The sequence below is a fragment of the Orbicella faveolata genome, unplaced genomic scaffold, assembly GCF_042242905.1.
Source record: "Orbicella faveolata isolate gen_17 unplaced genomic scaffold, um_ofav_v1 contig_47, whole genome shotgun sequence".
NCBI classification, from domain to species: Eukaryota; Metazoa; Cnidaria; class Anthozoa; order Scleractinia; family Merulinidae; genus Orbicella; species Orbicella faveolata.
Genome location: NW_028301577.1, coordinates 2083271 through 2109615, shown reverse-complemented (window position 1 = coordinate 2109615; position 26345 = coordinate 2083271). Strand labels below are relative to the sequence as shown.

At 37.8% G+C, this 26345-nt stretch overlaps 3 protein-coding genes across 7 annotated transcripts; 2 read left to right on the top strand and 1 right to left on the bottom strand.

The window, feature by feature from the left end:
- Positions 1-1076: 1076 nt before the first annotated feature.
- On the top strand, positions 1077-14855 carry LOC110056812 (apoptosis-inducing factor 3-like). Of its 4 annotated transcripts, none has more exons than XM_089278871.1 (20): positions 1077-1209; positions 2792-2864; positions 4527-4746; positions 5344-5388; positions 6240-6324; positions 6417-6467; positions 6951-7012; positions 7784-7870; positions 9359-9450; positions 9835-9914; positions 10546-10596; positions 10951-11066; positions 11215-11286; positions 11483-11546; positions 12009-12085; positions 12269-12383; positions 12888-12986; positions 13624-13699; positions 13930-14034; positions 14505-14855. In XM_089278871.1, the coding sequence occupies exons 2-20, from the start codon at positions 2815-2817 to the stop codon at positions 14515-14517; spliced, it is 1560 nt and encodes a 519-aa protein (XP_089134997.1). In that variant the 5' UTR covers positions 1077-1209; positions 2792-2814; the 3' UTR covers positions 14518-14855. The 4 variants fall into 4 exon arrangements, with proteins under 4 accessions (XP_089134997.1, XP_089134998.1, XP_089134996.1 ...); XM_089278872.1 differs by having other exon boundaries at positions 1086-1196; XM_089278869.1 differs by lacking the exon at positions 1077-1209 and adding an exon at positions 1227-1513.
- LOC110057191 (GPI-anchor transamidase component PIGS-like) lies at positions 14715-23416 on the bottom strand. Its single transcript, XM_020763776.2, has 17 exons — positions 23309-23416; positions 21994-22142; positions 21553-21649; positions 21115-21216; positions 20851-21003; positions 20485-20594; positions 20117-20156; positions 19718-19798; positions 19549-19607; positions 19212-19320; positions 18572-18661; positions 18014-18192; positions 17592-17648; positions 17190-17348; positions 16380-16452; positions 16039-16096; positions 14715-15559 (listed from the first exon to the last, which is right to left on the bottom strand). Exons 1-17 carry the CDS (start codon positions 23334-23336, stop codon positions 15427-15429), a joined length of 1677 nt encoding a protein of 558 aa, XP_020619435.2. The 5' UTR covers positions 23337-23416; the 3' UTR covers positions 14715-15426.
- Positions 23417-23432: 16 nt separating this feature from the next.
- LOC110057228 (carbohydrate deacetylase-like) lies at positions 23433-25940 on the top strand. Of its 2 annotated transcripts, none has more exons than XM_020763824.2 (3): positions 23433-23771; positions 24702-24877; positions 25343-25940. In XM_020763824.2, the coding sequence occupies exons 1-3, from the start codon at positions 23433-23435 to the stop codon at positions 25659-25661; spliced, it is 834 nt and encodes a 277-aa protein (XP_020619483.1). In that variant the 3' UTR covers positions 25662-25940. The 2 variants fall into 2 exon arrangements, with proteins under 2 accessions (XP_020619483.1, XP_020619475.1); XM_020763816.2 differs by having other exon boundaries at positions 24600-24877.
- Positions 25941-26345: the final 405 nt, after the last annotated feature.

Below are 26345 nucleotides of genomic sequence, written 5' to 3'. Positions count from 1 at the left end.
TTACTGTTAATAGAATGTGGAAGTACATTACTCTTGTATAATCTAAATGGTTACAGCTGTAGTTCTTGGATTATTCTTTTTCTTCTAAAACTGAGGATCCAAAACTTTAAGAATTGTCTAATTTTGAGCAACAAACACTGAGGTTCAATCTCTGAGTGCGGAATTTAAGAAATAGCTTGCACTGACAGTAAAGATCAGGTGATTTTCTGGGTCAGAGTTGCATGAGCACAAGAATCCAATGTGAGCATGAAAGCTGTATCTTATCTTATTAGATATTGAGGACATGCATCATTTTAGTCTTTGTGGCAGGTGTTCTGTCAAATTCTTATGACTGTTCTCTGTACTGTCCTCCTACACCTTGCACTGTGAAATTTGACTTCCCTCAATACTTGCTTTCTCGTTTGCGTTTGTTTCGGAGCGGGCACATTACAAAGGTGTTTACGGAGTTGTAGCGTTACACGAGCCAACCGCGAGCCCAAGTCAACCTCGAGTCAACAACGAACCAAGCCAATTTTTTTTCTTTTTTTTTTTCTTTTGTCCCCCCAAAAATACAGATTGTAGGAAGTAAAATATATGAATATAGATCGTCTTAGCAGTCAACAACAGGACATTTTAATAGCAGGATCGCTCGCGCCGTCTTGTAGTCTTACGCGACATATTATCTTATCCAAATAGTGAGTGACGTAAATCTAGTTAACTATCTACTGACTTAGAGAAAAGTTAAACGATATTAAACATTAGTGCCACGCGAGTGAGTTGCCTCTTTCCTGAATTTCGTGCCCGACCTTAAAGTTCCGATAACTGTTGCAGGATTATGTTTGCAGAGCTGTGTTAGTGTTGCAAAGCTGCATTTATTTCATCAAGAAACCAACGACAATCGTGACAATAACCTTATAGAGCCGAGATGAACAAATGAAGAAAATCATCTATATTCATATATTTTATTTCCTACAATCTTTTTTTCGAGACAAAAGAAAAAATATTGGCTTGACTCGTGGTTGACTCGAGGTTGACTCGTGATTCGAGACTGACTTGGGCTCGCGGTTGACTTGTGTAAAGCTACAACTCGTGTTTAATACGTGAAGCACTGATCTAATCAAGGGTTCCACCTCTGGCTTTGTCAATAAGGTTGACTGTATGAATACGTACCGAATAGGAGTGTTCCTCGCTTGCAGCTGATGACCTTCTAGGGAAAAGTTAAGTACTGAGGTATAATTATCCATGCCTAAAATCGACCTACGTCATTACTAACATGTCTAGCACCTGCAAATTCTATGTATGATGCGCGAAGCGAGAAATCTCTGGACACGATCGCAAGTGCGTGCAATTTTTATCGGTAGGCTGCTACGTAAACATCATTTGCACAAAAAATTATCATATCGGTTTTTTCCTGTTATGGGTGTCACGGTTTCCTCTCAGAGGCAAAAGAAGGTAGTTAAAAGGGTCCCTCCACCATCTTTTGCTAGTTTTTCTACCACTGGAACCCTAACTACTTCAGCTCATGTTGACGAAGGTGAGACCGAATAAAAAATTATGTTATCTAGGCTAACACGGTTACACAAAATAGGCTTAGTGCACTTTTGTCTTTAACGTGAGAATAATTTGCTTTTGCGATAGCGTATTTAACACCTGCAAAAATGGCATAAATACCTGTCAAAAGATGGAAGCCATTAGCTTTTATGTCAAACAACGTCTGTTGACAGGCGTTCGCCAAGATCGTTATGTATACAGCAATGTCATCCTGCTAGAAACTCATGACTCCATATCTAAGGATATTGATGTTACATCACGGTTTTTCGTTTATCAATAAAGAAAAAGAAAAAGATTTTCTCAACTAGGTCTGTATTAATAAAATTAATGACTAATTTAGAAGAAGTAAGCTTATTAATTTATTAAGAATAATACCATATTCAAAAAGAACTACCTTGCCTCAATCAGCAATTACACCATGTAAATCTAAAATTATCCTTTTAATTTACATCTTTTCACGTTCTGTCGTTAACATTTGTCTTAATTAGCATTTTTGCGTACTATTATTCAACTTGCTTTGTAATCATTCATTCAACTGAAGATGACAGAAGTTCTGTCGAAACATGTCTTTTAAACTTAAAAAATTAGTCGTTTTCCTTAAAATAATACCTCTCAGATAAACTCAATTTATAAAATTTTAATGTATGCCAAAAGTAGTGTGAGTCAATATAGATTCAAGACAAGCAAATTCCCTAGTAGGTGATTGATAGGAACCAAAGGCAATAATTTCTTCTTTCCTCAGACTTAGCTTCTTGGCATAATTAAGGAAAAGAGGGCTCTGAGGACATTTGATTTGATAATTTGGCTTACAGTGTTACACACTGCACCATTATCACTTGAGAGGGTTCTTAAATAAATTTTGACATCTTTTCCACAATTTTTTGCTGGCTTCTATTCTGAACCAGTCAATAAAACGTGGCAACCATCAAGGGTAAAGAGGTTAAATTTTCAAATCACCAATCACTCCTTTGGGAATTTCAAAAATCTTGTTCAACGAACATTGAAACTGGGGGCAAGTTATCACAGTTTGATAATTTGGCCATTTGAAACAGAATCACACAGATATAAAAAACTAATTGATCAAAAATTTTCCATGGTGACAATGGTAAGCTGCCTAGCACTGCTTACCTGGACTTAACTGATTCAATACCAGTTTCATCCCCTAAAGTATCCACTAGATGATCTGTAAATAAAACCATTTGATTAGAGTACCTACAGACCTTAATAGAATTTAACTAAGGGAATAACTTATTTTTCTCAGGAATATCTGCAGAGAGTACCAGCATGATTGAGGTTGATGTGGGCCAGTATGATGACTGTCTGGAAGATGGAACGTAAGGAATTTTCTTTATCATTAACATTTAATATCTAATTTAATTTGTTTCTGCAGTGAAATTAAGAGACTTACATATGCTCAGATTATTTCATATGTTATTTTGATTAATGTTTTTTAATCGTACCAGAGTGTTCCTAAAGTCCTTGGAATAGTGATGAAAGTAAATTTTCTCATGCAGTGGAACTTTGATATAATGAAGGGCCAAGGGACTGACAAAATGTGTTTGCTGTAACGAGGTTTCGCTATATCAGGGTTCTTTTCCATGTATTTTACTATTGCTGTGGCAAAGAATATTGTTCATTATACCAAGGACTTAGTTATATAGACGTTTGTTAAATCAAGGTTCTACTGTATCATAATAATATTATGCTGGTCAGAAATTTAAAAAAATTGGTCACAGTATGTTTCTATCCAATACTTCATCGTCACACTGAATCTCAGGGTTTTTTGGTTTGATGAATTCATTTGGGAAAGTTAAAATCAGGCTGTTAGAGTAATCTGTCGCTTTGGAGTGTATGATGTGACAATGAAAGTTATATCATATAATTTACTACATATTAAATAAAAATAATATTATGTATAAGTATATGAAATTAAATTGAGCTGCTTCATATCCATGTACCCCTTCCTTGGAGGGTTCTATTGGTTATAAGAACACCCAATCCCTTGGGAAATTCCAGCTTTGGTTTATACATTCTGTTAATTTATTTTGCCTTTTTGAGACCCTCCCCCCCTCCCTGGAATTTCTGATAACCCTCCTTAGGTCAGTTTGAATATTCTCTGGAAACCATGCATTACTTCAAGTACATATGAATGTTCATGGTGGTTTCAAATTCATCACACTCAGATATTTCCACTTTCGGTACCTGGTTGTTTTGACTATTTTTAACAGTCTATCATTATGGAAGTCTGTGAACAGTACATGCCACATGATCTCACTTAACCCAGGACTTACATGTAATTTAAGGTGGTTAATTTAAAGTACTTCAACCAATTTTTAGCTTGCCAGGTGATATCTCCATATTGTATACAAAACGCAAAAAGCCATACAGTCAAACCTCCCATAAGCGACCACCGAAAATGTCAAGCCTAGGTGGTCACTTACAGGAGGTGGTCACTTATGAGAGCTTAGACCATATTGGGTCAAAATTTTGCTTCATTAGGATATGGTAACTGCAGAGGGATATCATTTCTAATTTTCTGTAATTATGTATAACAAATTTAAGGTCTTTTTCAAGACAGATAGAGTACAGTGTATGTGCATTTTCTCCTAACTTTTTAAATGTTTCATTCATGTGAAAAGTCAATTTCGAGAAAAAAATCTGGTACTTCCCATTGAGAAGTTTCCGTCTCTTGTACTACCCAGGAATGCAATAATGTTACAACACATTATTATCAATTTCCTCTCTATTATCTGTCAAGTGGTCGTTTACGGGAGGTTAAAAACAAAAGACAATTTCAAACTTTTTGCTCTAAAAGTGGTCGCAGTCGCTTACAAGAGGTTCCAAATAGAGTGATCTGACTTAGAAACTTTTTGGTTATTTGGAAAACTGGTTGTTGACCTGAGAGGTGGTGGCAACCGGAGGTTACACTGTACTCAAAAAGTGCTTTCTCTGTTATTAATTAAATTAAATTTTGCATTTAATTTTTTTATGCAAAGGATGAAAACGATTGATATTGGAGAAGGTAAAGCACTGCTGGTGCGTGAAAAGGGAGAGTACTTTGCTGTTGGTCACAAGTGCACTCACTATGGAGCGCCACTGTCTACTGGTCATCTCTGCAATGGACGAGTTCGCTGTCCCTGGCATGGAGCATGCTTTAATATCAAGACTGGAGATATTGAAGACTTTCCAGGACTAGACAGTATACCCAGATTTGAGGTCTGTAAATATAAATTAATTGAAATTGAAAAAATCATTTAATAATTCATAAAGGAAATACAAAAGAAATGAATGTTTAATGAGTGTCTTTAAATTTGATAAAAGACACAGCTATATTTTGCAGCTGATTTTCTCCAGAAAAATAATAGTAAACCCAAGGATTATTCTTTAAATGAGCAGATCTACCACAAACGTTTTTGAAGCTGTTCAAAAAACTCGCAACATGTGTTTTATTGGGTTTAAAACACTCGGCTACGCCTCATATCTTAAATCCGATAAAACGCTGCTTTTTTTTTTAAATGTTTATCTCACATTTGGTACTTACTTTAAAGAAACATTGTGGCACCTCACCACTTAAAAGTGTATTACCATAAAGAACCCACACTCCCTTTCCCTGCCTGTTATTTACCTTTAAAGGCCACATACTTGATCTGGAGTTTAATTTAAAAACCTTAGGTGCCACTTTCATTTATCCATCACATGAGCCATATGTGATGAGATTTGAGTCTAGCTTTATAATGTATAGGCTCTGTTTTGTGACGTCACTTAGACTGCTGAATAAATTATCTAATTTAAATCTTTCAATTTTTTTTCCAGGTGGTCATCAAGAATGATAATGTGATTGTGAGAGCATATCCAGAGGTAAAATGTTCACAATGTTAAATGGAACAAAATTTTTGCGTTCACATAGTGTAACACAATCCAAATCCAGTCTGTCTCGAGAATTTTTGGGACAAATTTGTTTGCCGATTTGCCCCCCCCCCCCTCCCCCTGACATTTATGAGTGCATGCATGCAGTCACATATTCGCTGTATAGATTTGAAGAATGCAGGTATGATTTCTGCAAAGCTGCATGTATTTTGACCCGCTATCCTTCAACAACAAGTAACTAAAGCCTGCGTCATGAGGAAAGAATGTTTTGTGGCTCGGCGACAGTAAATGGCCATTAGTTGTGGTAAGAAAACAAATCTTCTGTGTACTAGGGACTACTAACTCATTATTGAATAATGTTAACATACCTACTAGCTGTTAATTAAGATGATTTCCACAGAACTTTCGAGCAACAATGGCAACAATTAAGTTACCAAAAAACCCTCATGGCATGGTAATATTTTTGCATACAGTTAAGAAGAACTTAATATCGAGACTTAAGCTCTCAAGCTGACCCCGCGAGAGGAAATTAGACGTAAAGTTTGATCCTTATTTCAATAAAAACAGATGTTTCGCGTCAGTTAAAAACACAATAACACATGCTTTAAACATTCTTATGAGGTTTGACATTAACTTTCTCGAGATGCTTGAGAATTTAATTGCGGGGTCTCTTGGAGAAATGAACTTAAGTGAGTGGTTTGAAATAGTATTCCCAAAGTTACAGTGCTATGAGTAAATTTTACTAAATAATTTTTACACTCATTGCTCGAACTTTGAGCGGAATCTGTCTTAAAATATGATATTATTAATAACAATTATACTTTCAATTTACTTTGCTGTAGCAATTAACATCCCATAAAAGAGTGAAGAAGATGGTCAAAGCAGACACAAATTATGACAAGAGAGTCTTTGTAATCATTGGCGGAGGTGAGAATTGGTTGGGAGTGTTTGATGAATACAAATGGTTGTTAATTTAAATATTAAAATTAACAGGTAACTTTTAAATATTAACTCTGCAGGTGGGTCAGCCATGAAAGCAGCGGAAACACTGAGGGAGGAGGGGTTTAAAGGTAAGAAAAAAAGTAAATAATAACAACCATTGTACAAGTAAGTTACAGTGAGAGCCAGGCTAATCCTCTGGTAAGTGTAGGAGAAAAAGACATGATCACCTGAGGTTAGGGAGGCCGCAGGTACAGAGGGTGGAGGTTAGAAGTGGGAAGTCTACAGTAGACAGGAATTAAAAGAGAGGATGGGAAGAGGAATGGCTGAGTTCAGATGGGAAGCAGGAGAAGTGCAAGAAAATGTTGCAACATTGTGTGATATTTTGGATCAGTAGACAGTTCTCACTGGCAATAAATTTTCAAACTGTTCTCTCATCATTGTCTAGACAATGATCAAGCCCAAGTTCTTTGCAGTACTCAGCAAGGTGCAACCAAGTTGACTACAGCACTCTGTCTGCATCAGAGGAAGTGAAATCATCATAAGTTAGTTAATCACCATGAATATAGGCCTGTTAAGAACTTTTTCACAGATTTTTGATGCACCTTTTGCAGGGCGTGTTATCATGGTCTCAAAAGAAGAGCATGTGCCCTACGATCGTCCAATTCTGAGTAAGGTTAGTGTAGAGTTCTGCATTTTGCAAAGAGAAAAGAAAAAAGAAAGAAAGAAAAGAAAAAAAAGAAAAATGAACACTGTGTACACATGTACATCATTTACATAGGTAACGAAACAAAGAAAACTTGTCATCAATGCATGTTAAAAAATCTGTTGAAAGGTTTTTTGGAAAGCAGTAATAGACTTGTTTTTAAATGTTGTTTCTTTCATTATATTTAATTTTTCTTTTCCCCAACTCCTGGGTTTTACAGATTGCATGCCAATGAAAGGTTTCACCAATGATATAAACAGAAAGAGAACTTTCTCCTTCGTGTTAATTTGGTTCCATAAAAATAAATCAGCTCACATTGCCAGTGACCAGACAATATCAAGTGGTTTGATCAAACCATACTCATTGTGTTAAGAGCAATTTTTTGCTTCACTATATATTGAAAGTATAAATTTGCATTAATTTTGCTTTGGTGTTGCATTACCATGCTGAGTGATTGGCTTAAAAAAATTGCATCTATTCACTTTGTCATCTAATCAAAAGTTAAAACTAAGCCTGTCGTACTTGCTAGTCCACATTTTCCTGTGCTTTGCACCCGGTAGATGTATTGGCATCGAGTTTTAATTACTTTCACAGGGTTGTCTGAGTGTGTCATTTGTGATTGGCCAGAGTGATTATTTTGATTTTGGTTTTACTAAACTCAGTTGAAAACCACTCTTAGCTATAGGGAGTATGCTCCTACTCTATGTGGGATTGATGATAGTTTTCCTTTGTTTATTATAGAAATTGGCTGCAACTGCTGATTCAATAAAGCTGCGTTCTTTGGAATATTTCCAGGAGTATGATATTGAATTTATCAGTCAAGCTGAGGTGAGTTAGTGTGGCCATAGATTTCAATTCAGTTGGGAAAAAACACCCTTGAATTGACTGACAAACATTCCCTCATGTTATAGCCAGACTTTCTCCTGGATCCCATTATGATAGCATGAAGCTAAGCAACTACCAGTATTGCTAACTGCCGCTGGTCAGGATGATAGTCTTACACAGGCTACCCCAGCCCTGCACCTTCCATCATCAGGTTGCCCATACCTATGCAGTGAGAGACAAAGTGACCTGATGGATAGCTCACTGGACTCTGTATCAAGCAGTTGTGGTTCTTAGCACCGGCCTGGGTTATATTGTTGTGTTATTGGGCAAGATACTTAATTCTGACCCTGACCTCTCTTTCCACCCTGGATAAATTGACACTGTTGAATTAAATGCTGGGGTTAACTGTGCAATATACCAGTGTCCCATATTCTTAGTGACCTCATGGTGCAGAAACCAGGATGAGCTACAGCAGTATGGGCCACTTCAGGCCCAGTGAAGACTTTACTGAACAAATCTTGTAGCTCCACATACTGCATTATTATCTTTTTCTCAGCTCGTGAGCGGGCGGAATTCAACAAATCCTGCAATCTGATTGGTTACTGGAGCAGGTAGAATTTTCTCATCCGCACCGCCACAGCGGGCGGAATCTGTCGAGTTGATCTATTTTCGGGAACGAATTAGCGGTAATTGACAATCTTTCGCCCTTGTTACACTTCTGTAGATGATTTATCAATGCAGGTTTATCTCTATTCACCTCTAAATGCCAAGGAAAGTCACTGTAAGTGGGTTCAATTGAGTTTTTTGAAGTTGTGTTGTGTCTCTCCCTCTGTACAATTTTAAGTAAAAAATGAGTCAATTTCAGTTGAGTTTACCTCTCTGATCGTTGCTGTAATTGAGAGAATTTCTGTGGAGTACACTTTATGAATTTCTTCGCTATCTGCTACGCAATTTACGGTAGAAAAGTCTGACTTTGAGTGATTTGCAACGACTGACAAAAATATTGTTTTTGTAGTACTACTTCAAACTTTGCACAAAATTTCACACCGCAAAAACACTTTTGGAGAACTGAACTGGTGAACTAAATGCAACTAACATAAAAAAAGTAGTTTGAAATAAATCTGTTCTCTGATACATCTTTCTTTGTCTAGTATCTGAGTTACTCGCTCATTTGCTCATTAGATTTTTTACAAATGGTTTGTAGATGGCATGTAAACCGATTCAATGACAAAGTTGCGTAAACAAACCCAAATGAAAATGCTGCCCTCAGCCAGCGGCCTGGGACAGCATTTTCAAGACCTCAGTCACAGTTTTTCACTATGCAGACCTCCCAGCCGGCCAATAACATATATTTATCCACCTATAGCTGCCCCCATTTTCTGAACACCTAGGTTATGTGTAGGTAGAATTCTTGTTCCTGCAGCTTCGTTGCAAGGCTCAGTTGAAAAATCATTTTGTATTTAGTAAAAGATGTTCTTTTGTACAATATAGGCTACAGCATTGGATAACAACAAGAAAACTGTCACTTTGAGTGATGGCAGAGTTTTGAACTATGACAATGTTTTGATTGCTACTGGAGGAAAGTGAGTGATTTCTGCTTGCAGTATGATCCCAATATATAGCATGCACTCATTCATCCATAAGGACTCTCTTACCATCTCCTCAAGCATCTGTCAACTACTGCCTTAGTTTCCTGTTTCCTCTTTTCCTGTTGTTTTTCTGTTGGTCTTTCTCTAACTGTCTGTTTTTGTGACTGCCAGTCTGTCAGTCTGTGGTGTATGTCTGCATTATCCATCTGTCTAACCAGTTCCTCACCATGAGTGAGTTGTCTGTCTTTCTGTCAATAATTTCTGTGTGAGACTACTTGTCTACAAATCCAATTTTCATTCTGTCCATCAAACTGTCTATGTTACCGGTAATTGTTTATATAAGTAAAATAATTGAATATTTTCTGGTTTCATTTTCAGACCAAGAAAGCTAAATCTCCCTGGGAGTGATCTGGAGAACATTTTCCTATTGAGAAGCCCAGATGATGCCAACAACATTAGTATGTGTATTATCTACATAAATATATTCACATTCACATTCACATTCACAACCAAACCAAAGTGAACATTAACCTTTCTCAGGCGTAACTGAAGTCACCCATACCACCAGACCTTATCTTCGTTTCCATAACATGAATTGACTTGGAACTTGACTACTCTACCTGAAGGAGCCTTGGAGTTTGGCTCACTCCAGGTTTCTTCATGTTACATCAGTTTGCCTCATGCATACTCTTAGCTGGAGAAAATAAAGAGGAAAGTGCCTTGACTAAGAATGCAACACAGTTAGCACCCTTGGCTAGTGGTATAGCACTTGAACCATGGACTTGATCATTCAAAAGACTGAGTTATTAAGAAAGAGAAAGGGTTTGTGCAAACAAGAAATTAAAACTCCTAAGTTTGTGTTGATCAAACTTGAAGCATTGGCGTCTCATCATACAACTCTTATAACAAGTAAGAGTCACATAGCATTGTGTGACGATTTTTCTGTTTTTTTTTTTTTTTTTCTAAGTAAAAGTGGTCTTGTGGTTATAAATATAAGTATTGGCCATCTGGCTGACCAGTGCGTTACAAATTTGAATTAAGAAAGCCATTTTAAATATATATATATATATTTATTTATGTTCTCTGCAGTTTCATTGGTCGCTGAAAAGAATGTGGTGATCATAGGAACTTCATTTATCGGTAATTAATTAACACTACTGATCAATTTATTGTCCATACTTACAGTACTGTAAGAACGCTTTGAGTGCAAAATGACGTTCACTCGTGGCTTTATCTCAGTTTGAACAATTTCGTTATACTTGATATAATCTCTCATCATTTTTTTGTTGTTATCTCCATTCTCATCACTTGTCTACACTACATTTAGTACACTACTAAGTCAGCTGAAGGGGGTGGGCAGGGAGTGTGTGAAGGGGAGGGGGCAAAACCTAAAATCTTACTGTGATTAACTCTGACTAGTAAGCAAATAGCTTTAAGTTACTTCTTTATGGACCATTTGAAATGCAGTTTGTTTATTTTTGGCTGGTCTCTTAGGTATGGAACTGGCTTCTAACTTTTCTGATAAAGCATCTTCTGTAACATGTGTCGGAAGAAGCAGTATTCCTTTTACGAATGTCCTTGGAGAGAAAATTGGCTCCATGCTGAAAAAGGTAATGTACACTGTCTTAGCAACATTAAAATCCGAGATTCGCTGCTAAAGTACAAGACTGAGCAAATTTCATAAGCAAGTGACTGGAACCTTTCACCGACGGATTTCTGTAGAATTACGTGTCAGAACTTTTTTTGCTTTTTGTTTAGATTCATGAAAGTAAAGGAGTCAAATTCATAACCGACGCTGGTGTGACTGGGTTCAAAGGAGAAAATGGAAAAGTAAGATTTTCTTTGCATACAAAGCATTTTGTAACCTTAATTTCGTCCAAGAAGAGTGCACCTGAGTAGCACTTGAATAAGTGCTAAAAGAGAGCTGGTTATTCATTGTTTTGACGTTTTTGTCTCAATTGTGGAAGTTCGGTGTTAACAAGTTCATAAGGGTTCTTTTAAAACTCATTACGTTTTGTCTTTGTAGTTAACTGCGGTGTGTTTTGACAATGGAACCGAAGTTTCCGCTGATATTTGTGTCCAAGGAGTAGGTGAGGATTGGTAGAAAACCGCCCGGGGGTGGGGGGACTCACATAAAAAAGCACGGGGGTGCTCATCGTACCTCTCAGGGTGTTCATCCTAAAAAGGTACACAGCCGGAGCTTTTGCAGTACCCTTTAGGGTATTGACCGAAAAAGAAATTTGACAGGAGATAATCTTTTGCTTTAGAATTGGTACCTCTTAAGGGTGAAAAAATTTTCAAGCCACGCCCACAAAGCAGGATCTTGGTACCTCTTAGGGATTCTTTCCAAAATTTCAGACGAGCACCCCCGTTTTTTTATATGGGAGTCCCCCCGGGCAAAACCGACGCTCACGCTGTATGGGTCTGTCCTCGAGTGAAACGTATGTAAACGCACACACATGTTGTATGCTGGATTTTTATCGAGTTGCTGTAAATACGAAAGAGTCCGCGACTAATTAAAAGTGTATCCCGCGTATCTTCATCTTTCTTAGGGGTAATACCATCCACTGATTTCTTAAAAGCTAGTGGCGTGCCGCTATCCAGCCGTGGAGATGTGATTGTCGACAAGGTAGGAGCCCGAATTTTGCGATGACAGGTTTACTTGAGGGTGCTTTTATCATCAAGCTCCTGTTGACACGAGCAAACAAGACGGGACTTAAGATCTGTAGCCTTATCATGTGCACTTGCGCTTGGCGGTGAGTCACACGCACGCAAGCCATTGAGCGAAACATTTCTTTGCTTCATCCTGTAGTACATGAAGGCGTGTGAAGGAGTGTTCGCTTCTGGAGATATCGCTCACTTTCCTCTGAAGATGTTGAACTGGGACAGGGTATCTATTGGTCACTGGCAGATCTCACACAAGCATGGTAAGTTTCCCTCGGCTAAAGAGGGGAAAGATCCCGCGGCTTGATTCGAAAACCAGTACTGCTAGTTATCAGCATGGACCAGTTCAAATAGCCAAACACACTTCAGTATAAGTATTTGTACTAGAGAACGTTATCCGATTGGGACTTGGACTAACCGTGGTGCGTTGTACAAGAAGAAAGTTACGAACTGACGCATTAAAGAACGGCGGTGTAGGCAAGGTGCCCTTAGTTACATGCCCGCCTTGTTTGACTCTCAGGCTGTAAAGAAACAAGCGAGATCGGATCGAAACAACGAGAAGAGTAAGGTATCCCCACTCTCACCCTCTTAGTATTTTTTGCCTGGCGTTGACCACTCGTTGCTCACGATCTGAGAACAGAAATAATGGGAATTAATTCAACCCGGTAGCTTGACCTACTTGTGTTGTTTTTGTCTCCAAATACTGCATAAACTTGTTTCTTCCACATACGATAACCATTGATATGTGTTCCAATTTTAATTTGCAGGATTGACAGCCGCGCGTAACATGCTTGGAAGAAACGAAGAGATTAATACAATACCGTTCTTTTGGACCTCACAGTATGGCAAGAGCATCAGATATTGTGGTAAGCTTACATTCTTTATCTCGTCTGGTTCCTGTTTCCTTCCGAAGTGTACTTTGGATGGGATTCTTCTTTTAAAGTTTGACGAAAGGCACTAATGTTGCTGGGTATAGCTGTGATGACACCGTACTAAGTAGCAGCGTACTGATCGAACCACGTAAATCAGACTTGTGTGTTGGAAATTACACCCCTGAAAAGCTCAGCACGGTCCTCAGCATTTGTTCCAGCGTGAAACCAAGGTCCGTTAGAAAGCTGGTAACGTTTTGCTTGAGAAATTGTCAGTATTGTGCCTTCTTCAGTCGAGTCCCCTTTGCAGACTTTCTCAATGTTTCATCATCCAGAAATTGGACATTAAAGGCGCGCGCTATGTTTAGCTTGATGCAACGAGGGTTGTGATAGCAAGTTTCGGAAAAGTCATTGTCCTGATATCAATTGGGATCAAATACTCAAATCGGGTCTTCCAAATTCACTCCGAATGCTTGTATCAGGATGCGTCAACATAAAGCGACCTGGTTCAATTTCCGTTGTAAAATTTTCCCCGGGAGGTTGGCCATACAATCAGTTGAGCACATTTTAAATGCTTCATGTATACTGTAGTTTAATCATATTCATCTCATTAGGTCTTGAAACTTGCTTTTAGGTCACGCCCATTCATTTGATGACGTGATCATCGATGGAAACGTAGATCAACAGAAATTCACGGCTTACTTTGTCAAGTGAGTGTTCAGCTTTTCTCTCTTACGGTTTTGCCTTCTGAAAATGAACACGAGATATTCTTAGTTTTCTATGTCCTTCAGAAACTTAAAAACACACAGTTTTGTCAGAACCTATCACAACGGTGGACAAAATCAGCGCCAGTGAGAAATCTTCGGCAATCAGGTGTCCTTTCAAGAAATCATAATGAATTTTCTTTTCACGACATCTTTTGTTACACTTTATTTTCCAGAGGTGACAAAGTTCTAGCTGTAGCGTCCATGGGGCCTGGGAACGCCGTCGCTAAAGCAGCCAATGAAATGTTTGAAGGAAAGATGCGCTCTGCATCCGATATTAGGTAAGTTAACCTGAGTATACAAATTACGAAACAGGGCCCAAGCGCATTCGATAAAAAGTCATCGGAATCCTCAAGAACATTCTATGGTTACCATAGAAACGTCCTTCTCGGAGGGGGCATTAGTTTGCGAGGTTTAAGTTCCGCGGAAAGGTTCTTAGAGGTATGTAGAGATTTAGAAGAAAGTTTTCATGATTGTCTATTCTTTCCGAAGCTAAATTTTCGCGAATCTTAGTAACTCGCAAAGGTAACAAAACTAAAACCCCTTTGGGAACTAAAAAGTATAGGAAACCTTCACGGTCTGCATCTCAGTCAGGCTATTTAATTCAATTTCTCAAACGGCTTTCTCTAACGAGAAAGATCTTAAACGAGTTGTAAAGTACCGGTATGTCACAATTCAGCCGCTTCGGGGGCTGCAATGATTTTACTTAAAAAAGCTATCAATCTAAACGTTTATTCTTTCTTACTTGTAGGGCCAGTCTTTGAAGGAACTGGAAACATCAGGCGAGATCACAGAAGAAGGCTGGACATACAATGATGGAGCCCATTATAATGTGATAATCGAAAGCTTAGCTTTTCCAGATATCTGGGACTTTTAAAAAGTATCACGTCCGAGTAATTTGTTTCAAAATCACATGGATACATCATAGAAATGTTTCACTTACAAATATAATGTCAATATCTACACCTTGACGCACATTTAATTTGCTGTTGTAAACTTTTATCTGGTTAGAAACTTGATGTACAAACCGCTTCAACTGTATGTATTTACTGAACAGAAATAGTAGTTTGGGAATATTAAATAATTAGCTAACTTTTCCAAATGTATGACTACTTTCTGGACCAAAACCTGTCGTCCTCTTGCAACACGCTTTTGATATCTGCTGAAAGGCAACTCCCGATTCCATTCTCATTTCTGACACACAATTACTTCACCGGTGGAAGCGGTTATTGGCAATCGAGCGACCACAACAAGAGGATACCAGAAAGACCACAAATTTCTTGACGATTAAATTCTGTGATTAACATTTCCCTAGGGTTTGATGTTTTCACATTCCTGCTCTTTCACCTCCTTAGGTCTTTCATATATTGTCTTTCTTGGAATGTTTTCTTACTGCTTAACGACACGGACAGGTGCACGTTCGTACGGCATGTGGTCGAGTTACGCATAATAGAACATTTAATCATTTCTTGAATTCACATGATCTCTTTCTGTCCACTTCCAAAGCGCGTCAATCGCATGAAACAAAATTGTTCGAAAAGCACTCTGTCTGTCCACTTCCAAAGCGCGTCAATCGCATGAAACAAAATTATTCGAAAAGCAGCAACCGTTTTTTCGCGACCGGCGTAAACTCCCTGCCATACGTAAAGACGAACATACTCGCGGAGCTTGTGTCAATCTTGTTTATCTTTTTGCTCGTCCTTTTCGTCTGTGTTGTCTTTTCCTCTGTACCACCTTATTGCCTGCCTTAAAGATAACAGCACTGGCAAGCTGATGGGAAGAAACAGTGGAATGTAGATGGCGTACCTGGAAATAAGAGCAAACGAATTTATACTCAGCCCGTTTGTGTCTCTTTGCCTGCAGGTTGGGTGACGGCCAATATCACTGTAAGTAGATGAATTCTTGCTTCTTTTAATAACCATAAAGAATTCCCCTGGATTCTAAACAACTGTAGCCTCCTATAGTCAGTCCATATACCCTCTATTTGTCTTGAGTTCGTTGAGATCACAAGCAAAAGTATTAACCGCAGGGAATTTGAAAAAGCCCGAACGTAAGGGGGTCCCATTAGAGGGGGAAAAATTTTTGCGTCCGCTTCACGACCGCTCTCACGCTCCGCGCTTCATCTCGCGCGCTTGAATAAAAGTAACTCGTTGCAAAAAAGTCTGTGGACCGACTAGCCAGCTATGAAGACGCTTGTCACGCACTCCTTCCCAACGTTCGGGAGGTATGCGTGACGAGCCAAAGAAACAATGTTTACACCACACAGTTGACAACATCGTCCTTACTTTTGGTCGTCTGGAAAGTACAAAAGCTCTAGTATCGATGGGTCAAAAAATGCCTCCTCTGAAATAAACAAGAAAACATGATGATCAACAGAGCAATGGAACCTAACTCCAGGAAATGAAAGACCCAGTCAGTGGTGTAATCTTTTACGAAAGTCGTCCTACCATAGGATGCAGCACCCTTGTAGCGCGCCTCATTCTATCTATTTTATAACTGTTTTTTGATCTATTTAGCTTGCGTCGCAGACACACAGACACACAAATTAGACCGGCATGGTATCTAATCAGTAGAACCAAAAGAGAAACAACAACAACCACAGGTCGTATCAGAGGAGATATCTAACCTGATGATCTGATGGCTTTCTTAGCTGTGAGTACTGCCGCAGTTAAGTTTCCATCTTGAAGAGCTGTTGTGGACTACGACAAAAGCACAACTTAGTTACCTCCGTGTTATAATCACAGATATTGCTGCATATGAATAGGTAACGAACTAAAATAAATGTTATCAGAGTTACTTCATTAACACTTTGGTAAAAGCCAGGCAGCAGAAATCGATAGAAATTAGGGAGAGCATGGGAACGCCTGTTGGCGGCAAAATCCTTGAGGCCACCATGGCCCGAAATCATTAAGAAGTTTAAGAAAACCACAATGCCAACGAGAACTCGCTAAAGAAAAGGTTTAATGAGTAATACAATGGCTGTGTACATACGTTATAATACATGGTACATTTCTTTGCCGTCCTCGGTAAAACAGCAACGTGAAATGACCAAATTCTGCCTTGTGTGGAGAACGTGAACCACGACAGATAAATTTTAAAATTTATAGTTCGAATTTTACGCTGTGTTTCATATTCAGTTTCGAGATCGCAAGATTCGTAGGTAAATTATCAATTCATTTTTTAATCGACGTTGTTCTCGGCGCCGTCGTCGTGGTTACTTAAACTCCCTATTGACGGCCTATAATACAACAAGCGATACCACGTACGTGGGGAATTGGGGCGAGTCAGATAGGCGAAAAGGGACTGGTCAATACACATGTACCCCTCCCTTCAACACTCGCTCCATTGTACCTCGTTCCAATTTAGCAATTGCTCCACAACGTAATATACCACATGTAGACCCGGGGAGGCGGTCACAAATAAATCGTTCTCTAACCTGATGAATTGCTTCAAGAGCTTGTTCCACTTGCTCTTGTATATGATCATTAATCACCATGTTGCTGATCTTTCCCAGTAGCTGAGCGAGTGAAGTCAGCGTGATGGTGGAAGTTGCCAAATACTCCATTGTTTTCAATCTCATCAGTGACTCTTGTTCCTGCAGAGTTAATTGGAGGTAACAATTTATTCTATGATCACTCATCTTAATCTGAAGGACTCTTTCTGCTTTTGCGCACATGACAGTGTTCTGTTTCCCGTTGTGGCAACTAGGCACTGGGGAGAAGAAACGCAAAAAGGTCCAAAACCGGTATTTTGGCAGTTATGTTACAAAATTCAAGAATCCGGACTGCTATCTTTGCATTTAGAGACAAGTGAACTTTAAGAAACAAATCAAAGTTACCCATTTTGTCACTCCAACATCGCCAACTAGCCTCATTTCGATACCATCAAGAGGTTTCTGGAAAGAATAAAGAACTGGGATAAAACGAGCCATAAATTGACATTAAAGAATCCTTAGGACTTTAGCATCGGATTAAGAACAAGCTCTAACTGAACGTGTAAGGACAGCGTTTAATTCCGAAAACAAATTACGCCAAAATGACCCGTCGTGTTCTACGTTCTCCAACATAACGCAGACTGATTTGCACAAAGACGGCAAAAATTGTACTAAGGTGAATAACGCACATGCGGAGCCATTACACTACTTTAATTTGTTTGGCGATGGTCTTGTTGCCGTTATCATTGTCGTTACCGTAAGATCCCCATACGGCTGTAATCGCGTGTAGTACTCGTACTGTTATGTAACATTACTTGCATACTTACCACAGGTTTCCAGCCCAATAACAGCTTGAGTTGTGACAGGAATATATTCATAACAGACTTCATATCCACAGCTATCTGCTGTGGTTTGGTGTTGTTCTCTATTGCTGTTCTCTCTACATTGTAGATCATGATTCCGCCCCACTGAGGACTCAAAAATGCATTGCTACTGCTCCGTTCGCCTGCAGGATAAATTTTAAAATGTCTTATCAGTGCCAGGGGTTTCTTAAACGACAGAAATGTCAAAAGACTTCTCAGTGGACTGCCTGTCCTGTGCATGGCCCACAGGTCGCCAATATCTCAGTCTCTGTTCTCTGTAGGTGTTGAAATCAATAAGGTTTTAAGCAGGATATCTTCCCCATTTACACAACAGAAGCATTTGATATCAACTTGATATCAACCTAACCAGTACCACTGTATATTTTTAAACATTTCCTTTATCACAAGTACAGAAAATTTTGTTAACTTACTTATTTAAAACGTTAAATGAAACCTCTATTGGCATTTATTCTTTTTATGAGTACTACAAGACGGGCTATGTATTAAAATGCTAGGTCTTACCATCTTTATTTTTCATGTAAAGAGGGGTGTGCCTCTGGGAAGGGACATAAACAACAAAATTCAAACTTGGATACAAGGAAATATGAGAACCTGAAAGAAACATTATACACTCAGTTATAAAACTGTGAAATGTTCTGCTTTATTTGTTTCAAACACCCAGCAAACAGCTCAGTAGACTAACAACAGTTTCTACTTGTTTTCCTAAACTTACAGCTTTGCCGATTGCAGTCTCACTCCACTCAGTGTCTGATATAAGCCTAGCCAGGTACCAGCAAAGTGTGTTTGTAATCCACTAGAAAGTGTCCAGTCAGCCAACCTTACACTCCAGTTCACAGCTATAGATACTAGACATGAGTCCATCATGGGTTACCGCACCCCCCACCTCCCCCTCGTCCCCAGTATCTTGTCTTGCACGAAGCAACATAATCTGCAAGCAGTTGGTTTCTCCTACACCAAACAAGAGCAGCATAGCATTCAGTGTAGGAGAAACCAACTTCTCGCAGGGCACAGGCAACAGTATTCACCAAATACCCATTTGAAAGCATTGATCACTGCATGCTCAGGAGGACTGTGAGTGCCCTTCCTAAGATAACGGCAATGACCATGATCATAACTTATTACATACATTTAATTCACATACCAAGTTTGGCTTCAACAGGATTAATCATATGAGGCAAGTCATCATAAGGAAGATAGAAAGTGTTTCCATCCTTGTGAGGATTGAGTTTGATGCTACTATAATGAAGAACCTGTATAGATTAGAAGGAACAATACAGCACCTTTCAATAAAATTAAATTTGATTTTTTTTTTAACTGAATAGCGGCATTGTGGGTCCCAGTGTTAAAACTCCTTAAACCTCAATAATCAGTAAACTAAAGGCCTCTGAGTTTTGCCACTTGTGAACGCAACTTGAAAAGAAATAGAAGCATGCTGATTTATTGTACCCATAAGGTTTCCTGTTTATCAGTTGCTTCACCTGAGAATCCACAGTGATATCCAAATGAGGAATCTTCATCAAAAAGGGATCCAGGTATTCTAGGTAAGCATGTCAAAAATTGCATTAAAAAAATAATTCAACTAATAAATGAATACACAAACAGATATGCAATAAAGTAAGTAAGCAGAGGTGTAAGCATTTGACTCACTTTGTACAGCAGACTCGATATCCCACTCAGCCAGCACCAAGTCTGGATCAGAGTTCAGAAGTGTAAAGGAAACCTGAAAACCTTAAAAAATATACATAACTTTAATTAATACATATTTCTTGAGTGTTGAGGAAGTTATGAATAATAGACAAGTGTGTTAGATAGCAGCTTAACTAGCTTCGAGACAATTTGTTAGTACGGAGGTAAAGAACTTAATATATAATAAAATTATTGTGTATTACTAGTAAATAAAACGAAAAAAATTCAGACAAATCTGTAGACTCAGTGTGCTAGTCTTACTTAGTACTTCTAAAACACACTGACACTTATTATTCTACCTTACAAACCAAATCAAAATCTTGTTTTCATTCAATCATGGTAACTTTAAATGACTCACACCTGTTATTGACTTTTGGGCTCTCATACTTTCCACAGTGTCCTAGCAAAGCACAGAACGTTGTCAATTACATTTTACACATAGAATCTCTGACTAAAATTCAAAAACAAAAGTCTTCAATAACAATTTCAAAGGTTTTAACTGAGTTGAGCTTGGACCAAAAAAGACATTTAAAGGAAGTTTATTATTTTAAGGACTATTATGTTAATCTCAAACCAAACACTTTGAAGCAGTTAGAAAGTAAAGACTCAGAAACACCTTAATAGTTCACACAAATTGCATACCCAGCAGTGGCTAGAATGAGCATGCATTTTGCTTGATAAAACCTCATCACTCTAATAAAAATTGTTTTATTAGTTACTTCACACACCTTTGCAAATTCTCTTTTTGAAGCCAAGGTAAATGCTTTGTTGACTTCTTCTTCACTGACAAAAATGCTCCGAACAACCTCAGTGATTGCTGATGCAAGCTTTACTGGATCTGCAACACAAAAGTATTCCAATTACATCCAGACATTTTAAGGTTGCATTACTCAATTTACACATTGAAACCACCCAAATATTAAAATCAATTTTTTAGAACACCACCTTATTTCAGGAGGTTGTACAGTTATTAGTTTCACTAGTGTTTAGTATAATTCATGTATTTGAGTACAAATTTATTAATTTAAAACTTGTATTTATTTATTACGACAAAAGACACTTAAAGCTGTTAGTGTGATTTAAACATTTCCTACCTTTGTTGTTGTATAAGATACAATGAAAATATTTTCCAACATATGCATCAATGGCATTTGACTCTAGACTTTCATAAGGAAGTACAAAAAACGAATATTGATGTCTTTCTTCATTTGCCACATTGTCCTGTTGTTGAAAATAATCATCTAACTCTGTTGATGAAAAACATTGCCTCATTAAAATTAAAAGCAAACCAATCATAGTACAACATTTTCTAACAGCAGCAATGAGATGAGGTGAAACTAATAGTTTGTTTGCCTCACCTTGCAAAGTTCTTCCTTTGAGTTCCTTGAACACAGCTGCAGAATCTGTGCTGTCTTTCCTTTCAACTGTCAGCTCATAAGCAGCTGATACAACAGAATAATCTAAACATTTGACAAGTGTATTTCATTATTATGGTGTAAAAGTGTACTTGATAAATACAATGAAAGGATATACCTGATGTCTGATATAGGTTTTACATTTGTCTTTATTCTATAAGGCTAAGTAAACTTCCCATAATAATTAGGTATCATATTTAAGTATAACAATGTAAAGTTATGGTTAATTAATAACAATATCAGGAATCAGGCCATAAAGAAGAGAGAGAGCACAGAAAATATTGCATCATTATGATGGTTAATTAATCACAAATATTTTAATAACATTAGCTACTAAAAAGTTACACTAAAACAGAGAACACATTAGATGTTGTAACTTACCCCTTTCTTTACTGAGTTTTTTTTCAATCTCATCTTTTAAAGCAACAGGATCTTGAAGCCCAAGAAGCACCACTTTGAAGTTTGTTACAAACCTCAACTATACGAGAAATCAAAAATCACAGCCATCTCAGCCACTGAAACGATTCTTGCAACATTATTGTTACTATTAATCCATGCGACATATATAGTATCACAGTCAGCGCGCAATAACCTATAAATTTATTAGGATTTTTAATACCAAAATTAAAATGTGCCAAAATGTTACTAGCTTGGTTTGCCAGCTGGGGACATGTTCCATCCCAACTAAAGTTCTCATTTTTCCACCACCTTGTTTTGCTTCTCACTCGATAATCTGAGGGAGACAAGCAAGTGCTCAAAACGTAATCAAAACTCTACTCCACTAGAACATACTATTATTCAAATGAGCTATTTGAGTAATACCTTGAGTTGGTTCAGCTGCTCTATCTCAGCATAAGGAAGGGATGCTCTGTAAACTTTTGTTGTGTTCCACCAGAGAGGAATACCAATGCAAATAAAAATAACTCCCACACTAAGTGAAACCAGTGCTTGAGTCCTCTTCTCTGAGAGAGCTGTAAATTACATGTATTAATAAAATTATATTGAAAATGTTAAAAACAATAGCCTGGACATGATGGGTGTAATTGCAGAACACAGAATGCAGACTGCAGAATACTGCTGTCTTCACCAATTGAGTGGTCAGGAGCAGTATCAGGTTAATTTTAATGGACAGGGTTCTTTCATCATTATAATTAAAATTTTACATATAATTTTCTACAACTTTTCCCTGACTTGTACCTGACTTTTTCAGTTACAAAATGGATAAAAAAAATAACCCCGCATCTTCAGTCACACCTCTGTAAACAGACACCCTTGCATTGCAATTGTCACCATGGGAGAACTATTTGCTTGCACTGTATGTGAAGGGTAAAAATGTTGAGTTTAAAATTAAGTAAATTGGACCATGACGTAGGAGGGGGGGCTCTGAGGCACTGCAACACTACAAAAAAAATTAGGAATACCGCATCACCGTAACAAAAGTTGATGAAACAACACCGTTACCACAACACATATTTTAACCCCCATGATTTCACTGTGGAAACACTTGACATAATACTTTTATACCTTAACAGTTTTCCACAAAATAAACACATTACAACGCTTGTCTTTGCCACTGGGTTGATACTGCTGATGCCTGCAAATCTTTTCTTGTACTTAACAGTAAGTTTCTTTTGTATGAAGTCCATGAACTGACGACTGAGAAGTTGACGAGAACAAAGCTAATGCTGTCAAGTGATAAAAAACCTTTCCATGAAGTCGTGCATCCTGACAATTACAAGTACTGTCACAGAAATAAACTTCGCAGTTCACTTTCTTTGATCCCCACCCCCCAACCCCACACCCACACTCCACTTGTTGCTTGACACAACTATTATAGGTACATTTACCCATTTGGCACTAGTTAAGTTTCAACCCTATTTCACAACTAATTTGTCCTTAATCCAGTATCTACTTTGCCCAAGCATAGAGAATTTTGCAAATCAAGTAGTTCTAAAGTTGAGTCTACGCTTTTGATCTAAGGAGGTAGGTCACCAATATAGTGCTTGGACTATGTCAAAATAAACATCCATTTTTTTCCTTCCGCAACGTCTGACATGTTAATTAATTAAACAAATACTTCTCAAGTCATCTGACAGAAACATAGTGCACAAAACAAATACTCAATTTTCTCCCTCACCTTTCGGATCATCCTCCGTGTTCGCCATCTTGATTCTCGGTCAGGAATCTGGTACTAGTTCGCTTACCGCTGACCAGTTCACGTTCTTTATTTACCAGTTTGTTTACCAGAAAATGAGGAAAAAATGACAGACGACGTGGCGGAATCTCCGCAAAACAGAACGCGCTTTCTCGTCGTAAATGCCGATGATTTTGGATACTGTGATCAAAGAAACCGTGGTATAGTAGAGTCGTTTCAAAACGGAGTAGTTTCTAGCGCTAGTCTTCTTCCAAACGCTCATAGGGCTTTAGAAGCGGTACAGTTGTCTGAGGAATATCGAATACCCCTCGGTCTTCACCTTAATCTGACCGAGGGAAGACCAATAGAAACACTTAACAACACCCTTACGTCAGAGAAAGGTTTACTGAGGGGAAAGTTTAAATTTAGAGAAGCGCTGAAAAATGGAGAGATAGATCTGGATGAGGTATGTAAGCTTATAAAAACAATTCACTTAAATATTTAATATCCTTAATAGTTATTATTTATTGGATGATTTAAGCTGCAGGTATTAAACTTAATCAAGTCTCATGTAAATGAGACAATGAGTCCAGACTTCACTGTTTAAGCCTGTTTTAATATATATTTAAGGTCCCAAGGTTAACATAGTCTGTTGCTAACAAGAGAGAGGATGCCTGACATATTCACCCTTCATATGTCTGGCTTTTTCACATACCCACTGGGACACTGTTGCCTGAGTTTTCAAGATATTCAGTGGGTCTGAGTTTTTAAAACACCCAAGTGTTTCAGTGTAATTGGCACAGTCACTGAGTCTGAGTTACGTGTAAGAGTTTTCCAAACACTCAACATATCTGAGTCTAAAAGGCACTCAGTGGGCTGAAACTGTGAGATATCCAGAGGGTCTGAGGTTGAAAGACAGTCACAACACAAGAATGAGATTTTGAGAAGTCAAATGATCGCATGAACCTAAGTTAAAGGCAAGGGTTGAATAATAAGGACTATCACATTTTCCCAAACTTAGTGCCAGAGCATCACAAAGTCATGTAAACATCATACAGCTACATGTATCTCCTATTTCTTGTACAAAGTGAAGGCAAGAAATGTTGATGATTTTCTGTATTCTCATCACCTGTCTTCTTGAAGATGTATTGATATTGTAACAAGAAATTACATCTCAAAAAGCTTCATCTAACAAAGCAAATATCTTCTGTTTGTATGCTCCTATCATGTGACAGGAGCTTATGTTTTTTTCACAAGCCTAAGATTTTATTGTCTCCTGTTCTTGACAAAGTAGATTAAAGATGAAGTACAGGCTCAGCTGCAGTGGTTTGTTAGCACTGTAGGATCATTACCCACACATATCAATGGACATCAGCATGTTCATGTCATACCACAGGTGTGTGAAATTCTTGCCACAGTCATGAAAGAGAATGGAGTTCATTGGACAAGAATACCAGTGGAACGCAACCTAGATGAATGCGTATGGATTGAAGAATCAAGGAAACATTTCTACAAATCTGTCATAACTGAGGCAGAGGATGCCAAAGTGGTTTTCTTGAGTCATGGAATAAGGTGAGCTTTTCAACACTCTTTCATTTTTGTCCATAATCCCCCAGGGTTAATGGGCCACCTTTTCAACACACTAGAAAAACTATAAATTGTGACAATCCTGTGAACACTTTTTTAAACCACAAAACAACTTAGAAGCTTATAGACTGATTCAAATGTTCCTGCATAAAAAGCTGGAAAAGTAGATATATCATTAAGAGGAGGCTGTGGATATTTGGATCAAAGGTTCAATACATACAGTATACAGTACAAGTTTCTGAACTGCAACTTGTATTTAATGAAACCATGTTGCCCAATGATTTGCTGGAATTTTGTACCTGCCAAGCAAGTATGGAAAACCAAGTCTTTTTGGCAATGAGAAATTCAATCTTTTTACAATATAGAATTAAAAGTAGTTGCAGAACTGGCTAAGATATTTGATTCTAAGTTTTGTTTGTCAATTAAAAAATGTTTCCCTTAATTTTGCAGGTTTGCAAATAACTTCATTGGCCTCAGCACCCTTGGAAAAGATATGAGACTCCCAAGACTTGCAAAAGCCATAGAAAATGTATTCATACAACAAGAGTTACATGATATTGTTAAAAAGGACTGTAAAACTGTGTGTGAGCTTATGGTGCACCCTGGGTATAAGAGTATTATGGGTTGTGGAGGGTGTGGTGAAGGACCTGATTTGTTTGCCTGCTCTTCTGACAGGGAGCACGAATTGACAACACTTGAGAGCTCTGACCTCAAAGAGTTCCTAAAATCTAACAATATTTCAGTATGCTCATTTAAGGAATTGCAATAACCCTTCTAAACCCTAAACCCTCCTTCTTCTTAAGTTAGACTAAACTGTATTTAGAAATTGTATTTACAGTGAGTTATTTATGAAAATGTCATTTAATATTTATTTATTTAACAATAAAGAATAATTTATTTTAAGTTAAGCTTAAGCATCTTTATTTAAGTCTGTGGATCACCAAATCTACAAAAATCATAAGACAACCTGTATGTATAGGACTACATTTTCAGGTATCCAGTATGTATTTAATAAATACTTAATAAATATTTACTATTTTAACTCTAACTCATCCTCAGTCTGGTCTCAAATCTCTATTGCCTCATCATATATTTTTAGGATGAATAAGTGGCTAAAATCAAAACTTTATTCCAAAATAATGCCAGCTCCTCTGCAATAACATTTAAGTACAGTGAAGAAGATGAGCAGTGTGGTGTTGTTGTAGCAAGCTATTGCAGCTCCAGTGACAAAAACTGCTAAATTGTGGAATCTGAACCTCAAACGTCTAGTGTGCCATACAAAACTAGCACTAGGTAGAAAAATGAAAGACATACTTGAGAGGCTTGAAATGAATGTATTGATAGCTGTATTATGTCAAGATACAATTCCTTATGAAAGCATAAGTAACAAACAACATAATGATATTCCTGTTGAGGACATAATTAGTTTAAATTAATAACATTGTTTTTAGAC

Excerpts from the sequence above, each read along its gene's own strand:
- LOC110057228 (XM_020763816.2), top strand. The coding sequence starts at position 23,433 with ATGACAGACGACGTGGCGGAATCTCCGCAAAACAGAACGCGCTTTCTC. Across the intron at positions 23,772-24,599 it reads GAGAGATAGATCTGGATGAG|ATTAAAGATGAAGTACAGGC; the intron begins GTATGTAAGCTT and ends TTGACAAAGTAG. Across the intron at positions 24,878-25,342 it reads TTCTTGAGTCATGGAATAAG|GTTTGCAAATAACTTCATTG; the intron begins GTGAGCTTTTCA and ends TTAATTTTGCAG.
- LOC110057191 (XM_020763776.2), bottom strand. The coding sequence starts at position 23,336 with ATGGCGAACACGGAGGATGATCCGAAAG. Across the intron at positions 19,799-20,116 it reads AGCCCAAAAGTCAATAACAG|GTTTTCAGGTTTCCTTTACA; the intron begins GTGTGAGTCATT and ends ATATTTTTTAAG. Across the intron at positions 18,193-18,571 it reads TTACATGAAAAATAAAGATG|GCGAACGGAGCAGTAGCAAT; the intron begins GTAAGACCTAGC and ends TTTATCCTGCAG.
- LOC110056812 (XM_089278869.1), top strand. The coding sequence starts at position 1,279 with ATGATGCGCGAAGCGAGAAATCTCTGGACACGATCGCAAGTGCGTGCA. Across the intron at positions 6,325-6,416 it reads CTTTGTAATCATTGGCGGAG|GTGGGTCAGCCATGAAAGCA; the intron begins GTGAGAATTGGT and ends TTAACTCTGCAG. Across the intron at positions 12,384-12,887 it reads GCAGATCTCACACAAGCATG|GATTGACAGCCGCGCGTAAC; the intron begins GTAAGTTTCCCT and ends TTTAATTTGCAG.